Source organism: Antedon bifida, chromosome 10, assembly GCF_963402885.1.
Source record: "Antedon bifida chromosome 10, ecAntBifi1.1, whole genome shotgun sequence".
Taxonomy (NCBI): domain Eukaryota; kingdom Metazoa; phylum Echinodermata; class Crinoidea; order Comatulida; family Antedonidae; genus Antedon; species Antedon bifida.
Genome location: NC_136235.1, coordinates 16,176,060 through 16,190,456, shown reverse-complemented (window position 1 = coordinate 16,190,456; position 14,397 = coordinate 16,176,060). Strand labels below are relative to the sequence as shown.

The 14,397-nt window shown below is 35.1% G+C and overlaps 1 protein-coding gene across 1 annotated transcript; it reads left to right on the top strand.

The window, feature by feature from the left end:
* Positions 1–1,245: 1,245 nt before the first annotated feature.
* On the top strand, positions 1,246–9,140 carry LOC144854252 (uncharacterized). The gene is made up of 2 exons (XM_078712181.1): positions 1,246–1,483; positions 6,101–9,140. Exons 1-2 carry the CDS (start codon positions 1,384–1,386, stop codon positions 7,993–7,995), a joined length of 1,995 nt encoding a protein of 664 aa, XP_078568307.1. The 5' UTR covers positions 1,246–1,383; the 3' UTR covers positions 7,996–9,140.
* Positions 9,141–14,397: the final 5,257 nt, after the last annotated feature.

The window sequence follows — 14,397 nt, the reverse complement described above, 5'->3', positions numbered from 1 at the left end:
CACTACCATAATTGGGCATAACGCTGCCATATTTGGGCACATCACCCTTTTTTGTGACATACACTTTGATAGTGTAGACAGAGCTTTAGACACACTTAGGTTAAGGGAAATACATTTAACGTATTCTATGTGAATAGGGCCTAAGGCCTGTTCCGATGTGATTTAAATAAAACTGTTAAAGAGTTTTAAAGCCACAATATTACGATTAATAAATATTGTTGGAAGACTTGTATGCAATAACATGTAGCATAGTTGAAAATGTACGTACATGACTTTTTCAGTAGAAATAAATCATGGATCATAAAATACCAAATTGATGAGCTGTGTCTTATTTTTAGGTTGCATCTCCTAACAATAATGTTGTGTTAAGGGCTACAGTAAGGTTTTGTTTTTCTGGGTTAATGTCTTTCTTATTGCGATATCTATTAATAGTACTACCACTTATGCATTTTATTTATGGATACGCAGATTTGAATGTGTGACGTCAATTTTTTAAGTCGTTAATGTTGATATTGACATTGGTGAATTGTTTTAGAATTCTTAAGATGTTAGAATCAAGACATAACTATTTGTTAATATTTCATAAAGCCAAACCAATTTGCTTTGAATGTAAACCGACAATACGGTAGGCCTTGCGTTATGTTATTTAAAATAATAAACTTTGTAGACAAGATGAAGTTGTATTGCGTTATTACAAATATACTAGTAAAATGTCAGAAAAACAAAACTCATCCGAAATAACCGGGGATTTGACATATTAGGGACTTGTTTATGACGTTACTAATGTGTAGTATAAATAGGCCTAGGCCTAGATAAGACTTATAATTTGATAAATACAGATGAAGTGGCTTCTGTGCATCAGAAATTCTCACAGCGTTTTTAGGCCTATAGTGAAATTAAGTTCCTGGAGTTTGGCGTACTGTCCTAGGACTGCTTCAAATAGCCGGCCTATCTATTATAGGATGACAAATGATTCCGAATTAAATATTGAAATTGAATGAATCATAACTACTGTATCTAATCTAAGCCGCAGCACTTACTATATTAATGATGGAAGTAAAATTGTTAAAAACTTGTAATGTAAAATTACCGCACTTAGTGTTCATGCATAAATTGGTATTTCACTTCGATAGCACTGTTTCGAACGCGAGTTCTGATTGGCTGAACACAAGAGCAATCGTACTTAAATAACACAGTACGATTGATCAGGAAGTGTGTTTACAATGCGATGTCTTTTGGCAGGAACAGACGATGTAAACACGGTATATTATTATGGCTATACACATCATGAAAACATCAATTTCAACGGAATCATCACGTATACATATATGTCTATGAGTGTTGTTTTTTTTCCACCAGTATGTTACAGAGGATAACGTCAAGATGGGAAATTACACGTCTAAAAAATCGACGATACATGTTGTTAGGCAGACCACCGATGTTGATCAAGAAATCCGTAGAATTATCTACGCAATGTCAACCGGTAAGTCAGTTGACCTTTTATAAAAGTATCAAACTGAGCCTAGAACAGCCTGTGTAAAGTAACGAGAGATGTACATTAATGCAATCGAGTTAGGCCTAAGTTTGTACACCAATGTAGGCCTAGAATACTCTATAGTACCGTAGCATATTTATTAAATAAATGTTAATGCGGACACACGTATTATGCAACAATGTTTCTCCATGGTCCAATGCTTCTTACATAACCACTTTACTCATAAGTATACAGCTAATATTGAATATACCAGTAAGTGTAGGCCTATTCATTCGGTGTTTCTTTACAGCACTTTGGCCTATTCTGGTTTGGAATATAACACGAATACAGTTAATAGACTGTTTGTTAATTTTCTGTGATTCAAGATATATGCCTCGTGTGTCATGCTAAAATGTCGATGCGGTCTATATGCATGTGAAATGTTTGTGCCCAAAAGGCTTTATGCTGATTGAAATGAAAGTTCAGTCTACTATCCAAGGGATCGACCAACGATATTCAATTCAACTTTTATTTTAGGCAAACTGTCTATACGATGTATAAACCTAAAATAAATACCATCAGCAAATGAGACTAGGGGAGACCAAGAATTATCTGTTGACATGGTGCCTCTCCCCATTAATACATTCTTAACAATTGATTATTTCGTTTTTACAACAAAATAATCAATTATTACAGTATAACCAAATATACAATTGGTCAGAAATGTATTTACACAATTCACGTAGGGGCCTACTGGAAATTTTCCTCCAACAACAAATAAAGCTCACTCACAAGGGAAGTAGAGTGTCAAGTGCACTGCGAAACTAACGGGAAATATTAAAATATTGAACAGCACTTATTTATTTATTGGTCTTCACTTTTTTATCAGTGGCACACACTGTCGTTAGTGGTGCAACCAACATTTTTAAAAATATAACAATTGAGCAAAATATTGAAAGGAAACAAAACAAAATCAACATGAAAATATATACATATTTAAAGCTAATTGACTATAAACTATATTTATATTTAAAGCTATACTGCAAACTATAAAACATGGAGGGTAACTCCATGTATAAACTAAGCACAACACATGCACATGAAGTAAGTAAGATAAAGAGCAAAGTGTTACAATATGCAAAAGAAAAATTAGTTAAAAGCCGTATAAAACAATATATTTTGTGGTAGGTAAATATGTCACATAAATTTGTAAAGCCTGTTCCTATAGGCCCAAGAAGTGGTCAGATATTGCTTACAATGATGGTCAAAAATTAAATTGTCAAGGAACAAGTGGTGTTTAGGCCTATATACAATTGATCCCTTATACCCGCCACTATAGTATTTACCTCCGTCAAGCGCCAATTACACATCATTTACATCAACTGAATTATGATATGCAGTGGTATGAAATATGATCACTCCTAATTCAATAATACTGTCTTCCATTGTTTTTGTTAATCCAATATAGTGTATAGCCATAGTGATCGTTCAATATTAACACGGACGATTGGTATAATGCTTAAACAATAAGAAGGTCATAATGCACTGTATATCGTACTCATATCATTACTGCTGGCCTATAATATTAATATTGAGGATAAAAAGCCGGTAATCTTGCCTGGTGGTGTTATTTTAACCTTTTGTGTTTGTTTCCTGTTTTAATATCAAGTTCAAATACAATGAGTTTTATGTTGACAAATGATAGGCCCTATTTTTAATATAAGTGTGAGCATAGAGATATTGTAGTTTTTTTTGTTTGTTTTTTATTCAGTATATTACACAGAGGCTTCAAGGCGCCTCAGATTAACAAATACAATATTTTAAAACAAAAAACTAACAGAAACATCAATCAAATCTTCCAGAATTAACAAGAAATTGTTGTACATAATAAAACAATAAAGCATTTTCACAATTCGAAAGAAGATCGGAACCAAAAATAAAAATTTCACTTAAAAAATTCAAATTATACGTTAAAGAAAAATCCTTGGCTAAGATATCCTCAAGTTCACTATAATATCTCTATGGTGTGAGTAATTTATTTCATACTTTTCAGTTCGAAAAAATATATATAGATATATAAATCCTTTTTTTAGTATAAACAAAAACAAAAGTTATTATACAACGGGTTTTGTGGTCATCATTGAATGTTATCAATTTGGATATGCCCCCTATGTTTCCCGTCAACAGATAAACTGATTTACAGGCCTAGACTTCAGAAATTGTTAGTATCAAAATGTTTTGTAGTAAACAATCACTGCCTATAATTACATAGGCATATCATAAAGTAATCTACTTTAATTTTGTGATATTTATATATTTTTTCCATTATCATAATTTAAAAAGACGAAGATAACGAGAATGGATGTGTTGTCATCACTAATGTAATCATCGTTATCATTATTATCATCACCACCACCATTATGCCACCTCTTATTTAGTACCATGGTTGTCACTGCTATCACCATCAACTGCGTCAACCTCATTTGGCATCGGCCTATTTGACTAACACAGTCATAACCAATACCATTAGTCTAATTAGCATAATATATACATTATTCCATTTCTCATTAGCATAATATTATATTTGCTATTTCCATTTCATGAAGTGTTTGTTCTGAGAAAGTACATTTTGAAATTGCATGGTTCTTTGTATAGTATTAAACCTGGTATAAGCTTTAAGTCACCTTGATTAAAAAATAAACGAGAAGAGAATAGAAAGTACCTATACCTAAAATTGTACCAAGAATCAGAATATTTTATCGCACATTATTGCACTGGTTATTTCTAAATGGTAGACGAAAGCTGCGTCTCTTTTTATAATGGCTTATGCCTACATTTTATTAATTGAGTCGGAAACTTAAACGCATACTTGATGTAGAATAATTCCTATAGGCCTATTGCCTGAATACAGAGGCATAGTGATGTAGACCCGCAAATGTTAACATTACCACAAATGTAAGAACATTAAACGAAAATCTAAAAATAACCACAATGTCAAAACTTGTCATTTCAAATGTGAAAAAGCTGATGAACCACCAAATGTCATAGCTCGCGTACAAGTCTTTACATTTTGATAATTTTACATTTTCGTGCTCTATAAGATTGTCATTAATGGTGTTCTGTTTAAGTAGGCCTCCTACATTTTTGTTTCAGAACCAAAATAACATTTTGCTGAATATTAAGCAGAATTCGGTCAAGTTATGAACGATAGTTGCACGGCTGAATTACTTAATCAAGAAGGCAACTTGTGATTCTAATTAATTTAAGACGTGACATATGAAGAGTCGTAAATTTCATGAGAACTAGTTTCGTTGATAAATACATGAAGACTGTGTTATTGATATTTGGACTGAGTGTGTTGAACATGCGCAAGTGTGATGCTTTGAGGTTATGGATCCGACGTGCTGCGACCTAATTTGATAAACGATAGTAAACGATACTAGTCTTGTCTGATAAATTTATAATAGTACACCTATATACATTTCCCGTAAAGGTAAAGCGTTTGATATTCATCATACAGATAAAATCAGAAACACAGTTTCTGTAGAGATGACGAGTGCATAGGAAACCAAAGACACACAGAGGTTATAAACTACAGTACACAGTTTTTCAGTATTTCATTTGACAAACTTTAGCAAACTGCAGAAATCAAGTTTGCAGTGGCATGCAGGACCATATTGAAAACAGAAAATTGTGATCTTTTCTTTTCTGAATTATGTTATCCTGCTTAAATATGTTTTAATAAAATAAATAAATAAATAATAAACTTTAGTTTGAAAACTTGAGGAAGCGTCGAGTTTGCAAACAAAAACTTGGTAGTTGCTAATGTAGACTATAGTTTTTTTCCAGATAATTGTTTGTATAGTTTCGAAGTTTTTCAACTGGTCTGCTATAACAAGCTTTGGAAAACTTGTCTTGTCAAACTTTGAGATTGCTCAAGTTTCCAAACTAAATCTTTTTCCTGGTGTAGACTTTGCTTATATAAGAACTTCCTCAGTTTGCCTAGACTGGCAAAGTTTTGTTGAAAAACTCGATCCGAACTTCGGGCTTATAAAGAAAAGTTTTTCAAAGTTTACTTAGTGTAAACCTGTAAGTTTGCAGTCTACACACTAGCAAACTTTAGTTTAGTTAAATTCAGAGTTTTCTCGAGTTAAATGTTGCGGTTTGCAGTAGAGGCATGAGAATAATCTTTACATTTGGACAATGAAGGGGCTCGCAGTTTGTTGACAATAATAATAATACGTGTGTATTTAAACAATCTTCCTGGTGTGTTCAACGGACTACAAACATCGCATTTGAAGTCACGCAATTTATTACCACGTATGGTATATTTCATTCTCCTGATTGCAGCGAATACAGTTATGATCGATGACTTCCCAATCAAGATCTGTAATAAAGTTCGTTTATTATACTGGCAACTAGCATGTCAACACATGTCATTAAATTACTTCTTTTCTCACCTTTAGTCTCACTGTGTGCGCATAGATAACTGAATTCTAAGCACATGAAAGATCATAGCTGAGGGGCAAAATCCATTATAGTATGATTATGTCAAATTATTCATAAAGATTGTAACGTGTTCGTAGGCGATATTTTACTTACCATTATTTACTTTTATCTTCGCAGATTTATCAACATGTTCATCCACGATAATGAACAGTGTTCGTTTGCCGAAGGAAGAAATATGTCTACCAATACGAGGAATGTGGAAAACCTCTCAATCACAATTCATCGTGACCCAGACGTCAGACCTACCTGCAACTGTCACCATCATCGCAGGGCAGAAGAAGTTCTTATGCAACAGAGGTCTACTGGCGTCAAACAGCGACTATTTTAAGACTATCTTTGAAACAGACATGCGGGAAAAACATACTGGTCATGTTTCCCTGGATGGTATAGATGCAGAAAGCTTTGAAGTAATTTACAACTTTATGCGTTTAGGTCATACTAAATTCAAAAGCGAGCAATTATATTCAATAATGTATGCTGTAGAATATTTATTGATTGATCGGCTTGCTACTGCATTGATTGATGCTGTGTCTACGCGAGTTGTCAGAAGGGATGTCACAGAATCCGTTGACTTGTTTCTGGCAGCAGATACGTTTCACTCTTTTCAGAAACTAAGACAACAAGCATTTACTAAGTTATGTTGGGATTTTACTAGATTGATTGAGAGTGATGAGTTGCATCATTTACCGAGAGAGGTACTTCTGGAATTAGTCTCTTCTCCTAGATTAAATGTAAGCAGTGAACTAGATATATTTACAGCGATTATCACGTGGACAGATCACTCACCTTCTAACAGACGATCATTCCTGAATGGTCTTCTGCAGCACGTCCGGTTACCTCTGATAAACATTGGTGATCGAGTTAAAATTATCCAACCGATATTGTCGCGGTTTAAGATTTCATTAGAAGCTCTGGAATCAGATGGCATATACGAAGCACAGGTTGATAAATGCGCAGTGGCCATGAGACGCAAACCAGACCAGTTGTCCTCACTTATGAAGCCTAGAATAAGAATGGGCACAGAACGTATCTTACTCGCCGCTAAAATTTGCGCTGTTAATCCTAATATTAGGTATTCCTCTGTGAAATGGTTTCTGGTTGACCCACGGGCAGGGATGGCAGACGATGGCTTGTTTCTTACAGACTTTAAAGAACTAGAAAACATGCAATCTTTGGATACCATAAGTATCGTAGGAGACGGTAAAGTAATTTACACACGTGATTTCAAATCGGCACCGCATATTCATGTGATAAATATGGAAACGCGGGACAGAACAACAATCCCCTGTCCACTACCGCGTACAGGTAGTTCACGAGAAACATCATTAAAGACTTTAGGAAAGAGCAAGAAAAATAACGAGGTGCTGTTATTAGGACTATTAGATAACTGTTTATTCGCTCTTGTCATTGAGAAACTTTTTGGGAAATCTTTGACTTTATATTCTTGTAATATAGAAACGAAGGAGTGGGAGTTTAGAACTATTTTGTATACGACACATTTTTTTGATGAACCAAGTGGTATTTTCTACGGTGGGTTGTTGTATATTTTTACGTACATTTCAAAGGATAGGCGCGTATCAGGTCCAGTGAATCATTTTGAGGTACATGCGTTCGATCCACGGACTGATGTTTGCTCAATGAGGTCGTACTCAGAACCTCTGAAACCCCTCACAGTTGTCGGCATGGCAGATCAATGGATTTACCTTGTGCCAACGTTTGGACATGATTGCGTTTATCGTTATAACACGGTGAATTGGGACGTATCGAAAGTTACGGATTCGATGCCGTGTGATCATGAAGGGGTAAATGATATTACACGTGCAATATTTGTAATTGAATGTCGTTTATTGTGCGCGTTTATTGAAGCGGGACCCGAACGGATGAAGTTATGCGCGTATTTATTAGTAAATGATCTTTGGACTGAGATTCTTCAAATGCCACTTATCGGTGTAACGATTCCAGACAACTGCAAGAAGTTGGTCGAAGTCCAACTGAAAGGATTTTGTATTTAGCTTTATTTATTGATGAATTATTGGCTATGAAACAGAACCTGGTTACCCATAACAGAGATAAATATGGCAAACAAGTTAACTTGGCATAGTATGGTGTGTCTGCCTTGTGACTGATTACGTTGTCCATGTGACTCTCTGTTGAACCTCTGGGCTCGTATGGGCCTAACACTCTCCGTTCCAATTTCAAAAATAGAACCGTAGGCCGACAGTTACATTCATAATAAGCAGTATCCTTAACGTGATACGTGATAGGGACTAGGCTACTTATACATGTATTGAATTGTTATTTATGATTGTAATATACTAATATATATTTATGTATGTAACTGGTAAGAAAAAAATGTGTGTATATCATAGTATACAACTATATTTATATAACATTGTATATAGATAGAACCAACCTTTCAATAAAACATTTTCTGAATTTCTGGAATTTAATCCCTAATGCGTTGGTAAGAAATTCCTTTTAGACATGAAGTTGTTAACAACCAATCGTGTTGGAAATATTTACAGATAAACTCAACACATTAATGTTTGAATTGTATACACGCGGAGTGTAACTGTAATTTATATGGAATACTGTTTACTGTACTGATGAGAATACTCTCCAATCCACTTTACTTGTCTTCCAATTTACATATTAGACGAACGTTTGAAAGGTCACAAAACGCGTTAACCAGCGCGTTACAAACACCATCATAATGTATGTCTATTCTAGAAATGCGTCATTTTTGCATGGTACAACTCGATTTTTATGATTATATACGCAGTATGTTCCCATTACTGCATTATATGAAGTGTTATGTTTAAATGCGTAGGTCATGAGATGATTATTGTATCTGTTTGGCTTTGGCAAATACGACAGATATCATTATGCAACGTTGTTTTAAAACACTTAAACCTGTAAAATGTCAGGCTATCTGCTGTCAGAAATTTACACTGGTGATGAATATTAAAACATCATCGATCGGGCCTTATACTTCTAACAGTCTGTGGTGCGTGAATTTTCATGTTGTTGATTACGGGCCTGGGGTGATTCAGACTTTAAATTGTCACTGCTGTTTCAATCCCGATCGAGCGATCAATCCCTTCAAGAGTATTTAGAAGTTATCTATTTCGTGGCTCGGCAACTTCCCATGTAACATTATCCGAATATGTTTAATTTAGCATGTAAACATTCATGTTTGGCCGAACATTGTGAGTGAGTCAATCGACCATGTGAATGGAGAACCCCACACTTGAGTAGGCCTAAAGTTTAACTTGGGTTGCTGTGATTTGAATGTATCTAAACGGTTCGTAAAAATTACAATGCATAATGTCCATCCGTAATCTACTTACAAAATGGTTAAAAAGCATTGTAAGACAAATTGAAATAAATGTTTCTTTATTGTTATACATAGCTTAAGTTTCTTAATGCGCACATGATGAAGCTGTAATATAGGTTCTTTGCTCTTAAATGCAGGGAGCCGAAATGTTATTATTCTCCATGTTATACAGACGGCATATCAGATATGTAATTTATGTTGACCATTCCAGTTGAAATACCGAATTATGAGATTACCTATAATCACATGAGCATTTTGAACTAGTTTTACAAGATGGTTTTATTATATTATTATAATGTTATGACGAAGGATATAATGTATGAATAAGTATGGTATGATCAAGAAAGAATGAGATCTGGTATTATAAAGTTCTTATAATACCAGTGCTTAAAGTAAAATAAATGATTCGTAACAAAATTATATAATGGATAGTGTATTTTGAATTGTTTGTTTTGACTTGGTCACATTAGAAAAGGAGCGAGTTCGGCGCTTTACGTATATCGTCATAGGATTGGTTATGATGGTTCCGGAACGCAAGTGACGTATGTCCAATCACAAGCGATAGTTCACAATGATAATCCATCGTCGCGTCGTGATCAGTAGTCTGGGTTCCAGACGGAGTTTTGTCTTAATATTAGTAAAAAGATAAATATTTTGGCACATATGGCGTTTCATACGTATACTATTTGATTTTGGGAAAAAAAATCGAAATAACAACAAATAAAAAAAAAAGACAATGAATACAGACTTGGGGCAAGTCTACGTGATCAGATGATCAATTAATTGCTTGTGCTGCGCAACGTCATTGCGTCGCGTCCACATTGTTCGTGACGTTTTTTGAACTTTTCGCACACAGACATTTTTAAGTGTTGGCTGTCGGTTAAGATTTTAGCGTCAGTACGTCACATTTTAGACTATTTTTGACAAGAAAGTGTATAGATGACGTGCAGATATTCCAAAATGAGTTAAAATTGTATAAAGTACTGACAGGGAGTATCAACAGAAGTCCAGCCTTGATGTTAGAGCTCAATCTCCAACAAATCTTACATTTTAAGCTAGATTTCGGTCGGAAGTATCGAAATTACGGTACGTTAATAGTGTTTTTCTTCATCAACTATTTCAACGTTATAATCAAGGCGATTCATCAATTTGGATTTTGGTTTAATAACCTACATTATTTTCATGTCGTTAATTTTCTTACATGCAGCCTAGACGGGTAATCGTAATCAATATTCCGCTTTAGTTTTATCCACTGTTCATCATCTCCCGCCGTTCGTCATGTTGTTTATACGTAGCCTACTGTGGATGGATGGTTTAGCCATCGGCACAATCAAATCAAATATTATTTCTAAATCTTTATAAAGTAGGAATTTGAAATTGACTCGTAAATTCCTATGCACCATATTAGTATTATGTTATCATCTTACAGGCATGGTTATCAGATGGAATATAAAGTGAAACATCTTGTTTGAATAACGCCTATCCACTGTTAAAAGTGCTTGAAAATTCATGGATCGTAATTTTGAAACCACACAATCTTAACTTGAATTTTCTTACGCATACAAATCACTGTTTATTTTAATAATTCCTTAACGAATTCTATTCTTCTAATTTTAATAGATAATAACATTTTTTATGTTCTCTCAACCCACGCGTCATATAGTTTACATAATATTGATATTTGTTTTATTCAGAAAGTGTTTTGTGATAAAATATCCGCATAAATACTGAAATTACAAAAACTAATGTGATAGTATAGGAGCTTTCAATTATCAATGATATTGGAAAGCGATAACGACAACTTGTAAAACAAAATTGATGAGACACATAAATGTAACATCTAGGCCTAACTATCTATTTGTGATGATTTTTATAAATGATGAGTAGTAATATAGACAACGATCAGGGGAGTTGATTGCCTAATTAATACTGGGAAGGGGAAGGGTGTACTGTACGAACGGAGGAGGAGATATAGGCCTACGGCGCGATCGGCACAATTGCCCGCTCCAGCTGAATTGTGTTCTCGGGCAACGGAGCACTGTAGTTAGCCTATTTTTTGGTCATGACATCCATTACAATGGCAAAAATTGGTGACGCCATGGACGTGGTAAATTTGAAATTAAATTTAAATTACAATGTATGTGATTATGGGTATTGTAGAGTGTGTGAGAGGCCCTATGATTGAAGGAATAGCACAGTGACTTTTCGTTTCGGGACGGTGACGAAGAATGTTGAATCCCGATGAACAGAAGGTGGATAACTGGGCTTAGGCCTATATACGCATTTATTTTGTATAAATCAGACCGTTTTCTTCCTGAATGAAAAGCCCGCTGTCGCTAATGACGACGATGGCTGCAGTTGTTCCGATCCTGTGATTGTGGTTGCGAAGTAATGGCCATTTATGTCGATGGTTTGGGAATACAGTATCAATGTTTGCAGACAACAACAGCACAGTTTCATTAATGATTCCAACAAATGATCCATTTATGCAAAATTATTCCACTTATGAGTTGCGTAGGCCTAATGTATTCGAAAAAGCAGACGATAGGATATAAAATATCAAATCTCTCTGACAGTTTAATTAAATTCAATATTAACTTCGTTAGCTAATTGGCCTACTCAGTATATAATTACGCGGTAAACAGTGTATTTATGCATACAATATTTATTTGATTGAGCTAAATCAAAATAAAATACATTGTAATAATATTAATATTATATTATTGAACTGTACTAGTTATATTTGTGAACATTCTGAAGTTGTACGTACCTATTACATTATTTTGATGACGACTCGGGGGATACAATTATCGTCACAACTTGCAACGTCGTCGTCAGAAAATCTTGAACAAGAGGTCAATGACGCCTAAAGCTCTGTTTACACTATCAAACTAGTTGACAAAAAAGTGTGATATGCCCAAATATGATACTGATATGACATCATCATGTCCATATATGGCACATCACATTTGTTGTCACATAAAGTTTGATAGTGTAGATAGAGCTTTAAATCTTGGTTTCCCCTCCTAGGGTGCAATGCAAGGACGTAGGCGCAACGCAAGTTGACCAATCAGGCGATGGATTATTCAAACCGTAGGTCGTCATTGGTCAACTCGATTGAGTTACGCTTACGTCGTCCTTGCGTTGCGTACCAGTGAGAATCAAGCTTTAGGAATAGAAGCTAAACTTGCACTTTTTTTCATAGGCCCACTTTACGCGCAAAGCAACAGTAAGAAGTCTCTTACCAATATGCCTGACACATTCTAGTTCTATTCGCCGTCAATGTTTATCGTTATACCCTCACATTCAAATCAGTCGTGGTTTCAGGTGGGGAAAGGTGTGGTGGGGTTAACAATTGTGAACTTAAACTAGGCTGGCCTATATCTGATTTGTTTGTTGAAATTTACCTGTCCCCCACCTGGTTCCTTTGCTGCAGAGGCACCGTGATCCGGTACGACTCACTGGTTGATCGAAGGCCATAATCATTAAATTATAGAATTTGTACAGTTGACTTCATATTTGCAGCTTATCTAGCTCTAAATAAACATGAGCTGCTAGCTTAAATGCTAATACAACGATTTGCGTTTCCATCGCTACAAATAATCCGTTCCCACTTTGTAATTTTGCAATCGTGTTAGTGTGTTCTTTAACGTGCACTGTTGGGTACACGGAACCAACGGCTTTACATTCTATCCGATATTACCATTACACCATCGCTCTCCAGTATACAGCACCCGCCGCGATTTCTAGACGGTCTCCCATCCAGAACGCAACCGGGCCCAACGTTGCTTAACTTCGGTGATGATCTGACGAGAACCGGTGTTTAGTGCTATAATTGTCCTCCCTTTCATTGCAATTCTCACACCTTCCCAGTTTGCACCCCCTGAATGCACTTTGTTGAAACAATTCAAAGGGTCACAAGGGAGTGCAGGAACACCCATCAAACATTTTTTTGCCCTTTTTATACACGATCGATCTTCTAAACGGCGTCTTTTAAATACTAATAGATGTGTAGGCCATTCAAACAAAAAACCAACCTGCACTCGGCGTGTGTCTTCCTTGATTGATCGATTGATTGAAACGCCTTCATGAAGCAAAATTATTTTGGTTATAGTACGGTTAACTGTAAAAAATTGGGACCTTTTGGACCTCATATCAAGAAAATTATTTTATTGGGAGAGTTAACAGTAGGTCTATCTGACTACTACACGACAGTCAACTTTTAAAATGTATACAATGGGCACTAATTCATTTGGTGAGGGTTTTGTTTTACGCAGGATGATAGTGATCAAAGAGTAATCATCAAGATGTGAAAATCAATAGTTGCGACTGTCACTTTAAACTCATTATATTGTATTCCAATCCACTTTCTGCATTTTCAGAACTCTGTTCAGACGTACGGTTGCCTACCACGATTCAATGACCATTGGTGTGTTTTAAAAAGGGGTTTGTATATAGGCCTATTTCGCTTGGCGTCTAATGAGAAATAGGAATATATCAGAATAAACACAATCTTTCGTGTTGGTACGATACTACGCACTGCGTGTTGGAGAACATATTGAGGGCGATATCTACAAAATTACAATCATCACACGTCACACACACAGAATAAGGCGACGAAAAATAAGACGTACTTCGCTCCCTCCTTTCTTTATATAATAATAAGGTCCATGATGTCTGTGGTTGAGTATATAGAACACGTGACAACGACAATCCATGTTTCCCACCTCCTCAGTGTAATTATTTGTATGCCTCTCACACATTGTGCAATTAAAACATGTTTATTAATTAATTTATATAGGATTGAATGATGTAAGATAGAGATAAAAAGAAAAAAAACTGTTGAAAAAGTACTGTTTATGTGGGCATTTTTTAATTTTACGTTGTAGTTTTAAATTCAAAATAAAGTAGGCATAAACAGCAGTAAAAAGATGACAATGACAATTTATTTAGATATATTTTTTTTACGTTTCACTTACAATTTACATAGGGCCTAGGCCTACTAAATTTAATGCGAATTATATTACGCTGTAAAACTTGCCCAAGTTTAAAAACATTTAATTGCATTCGGTTTGCT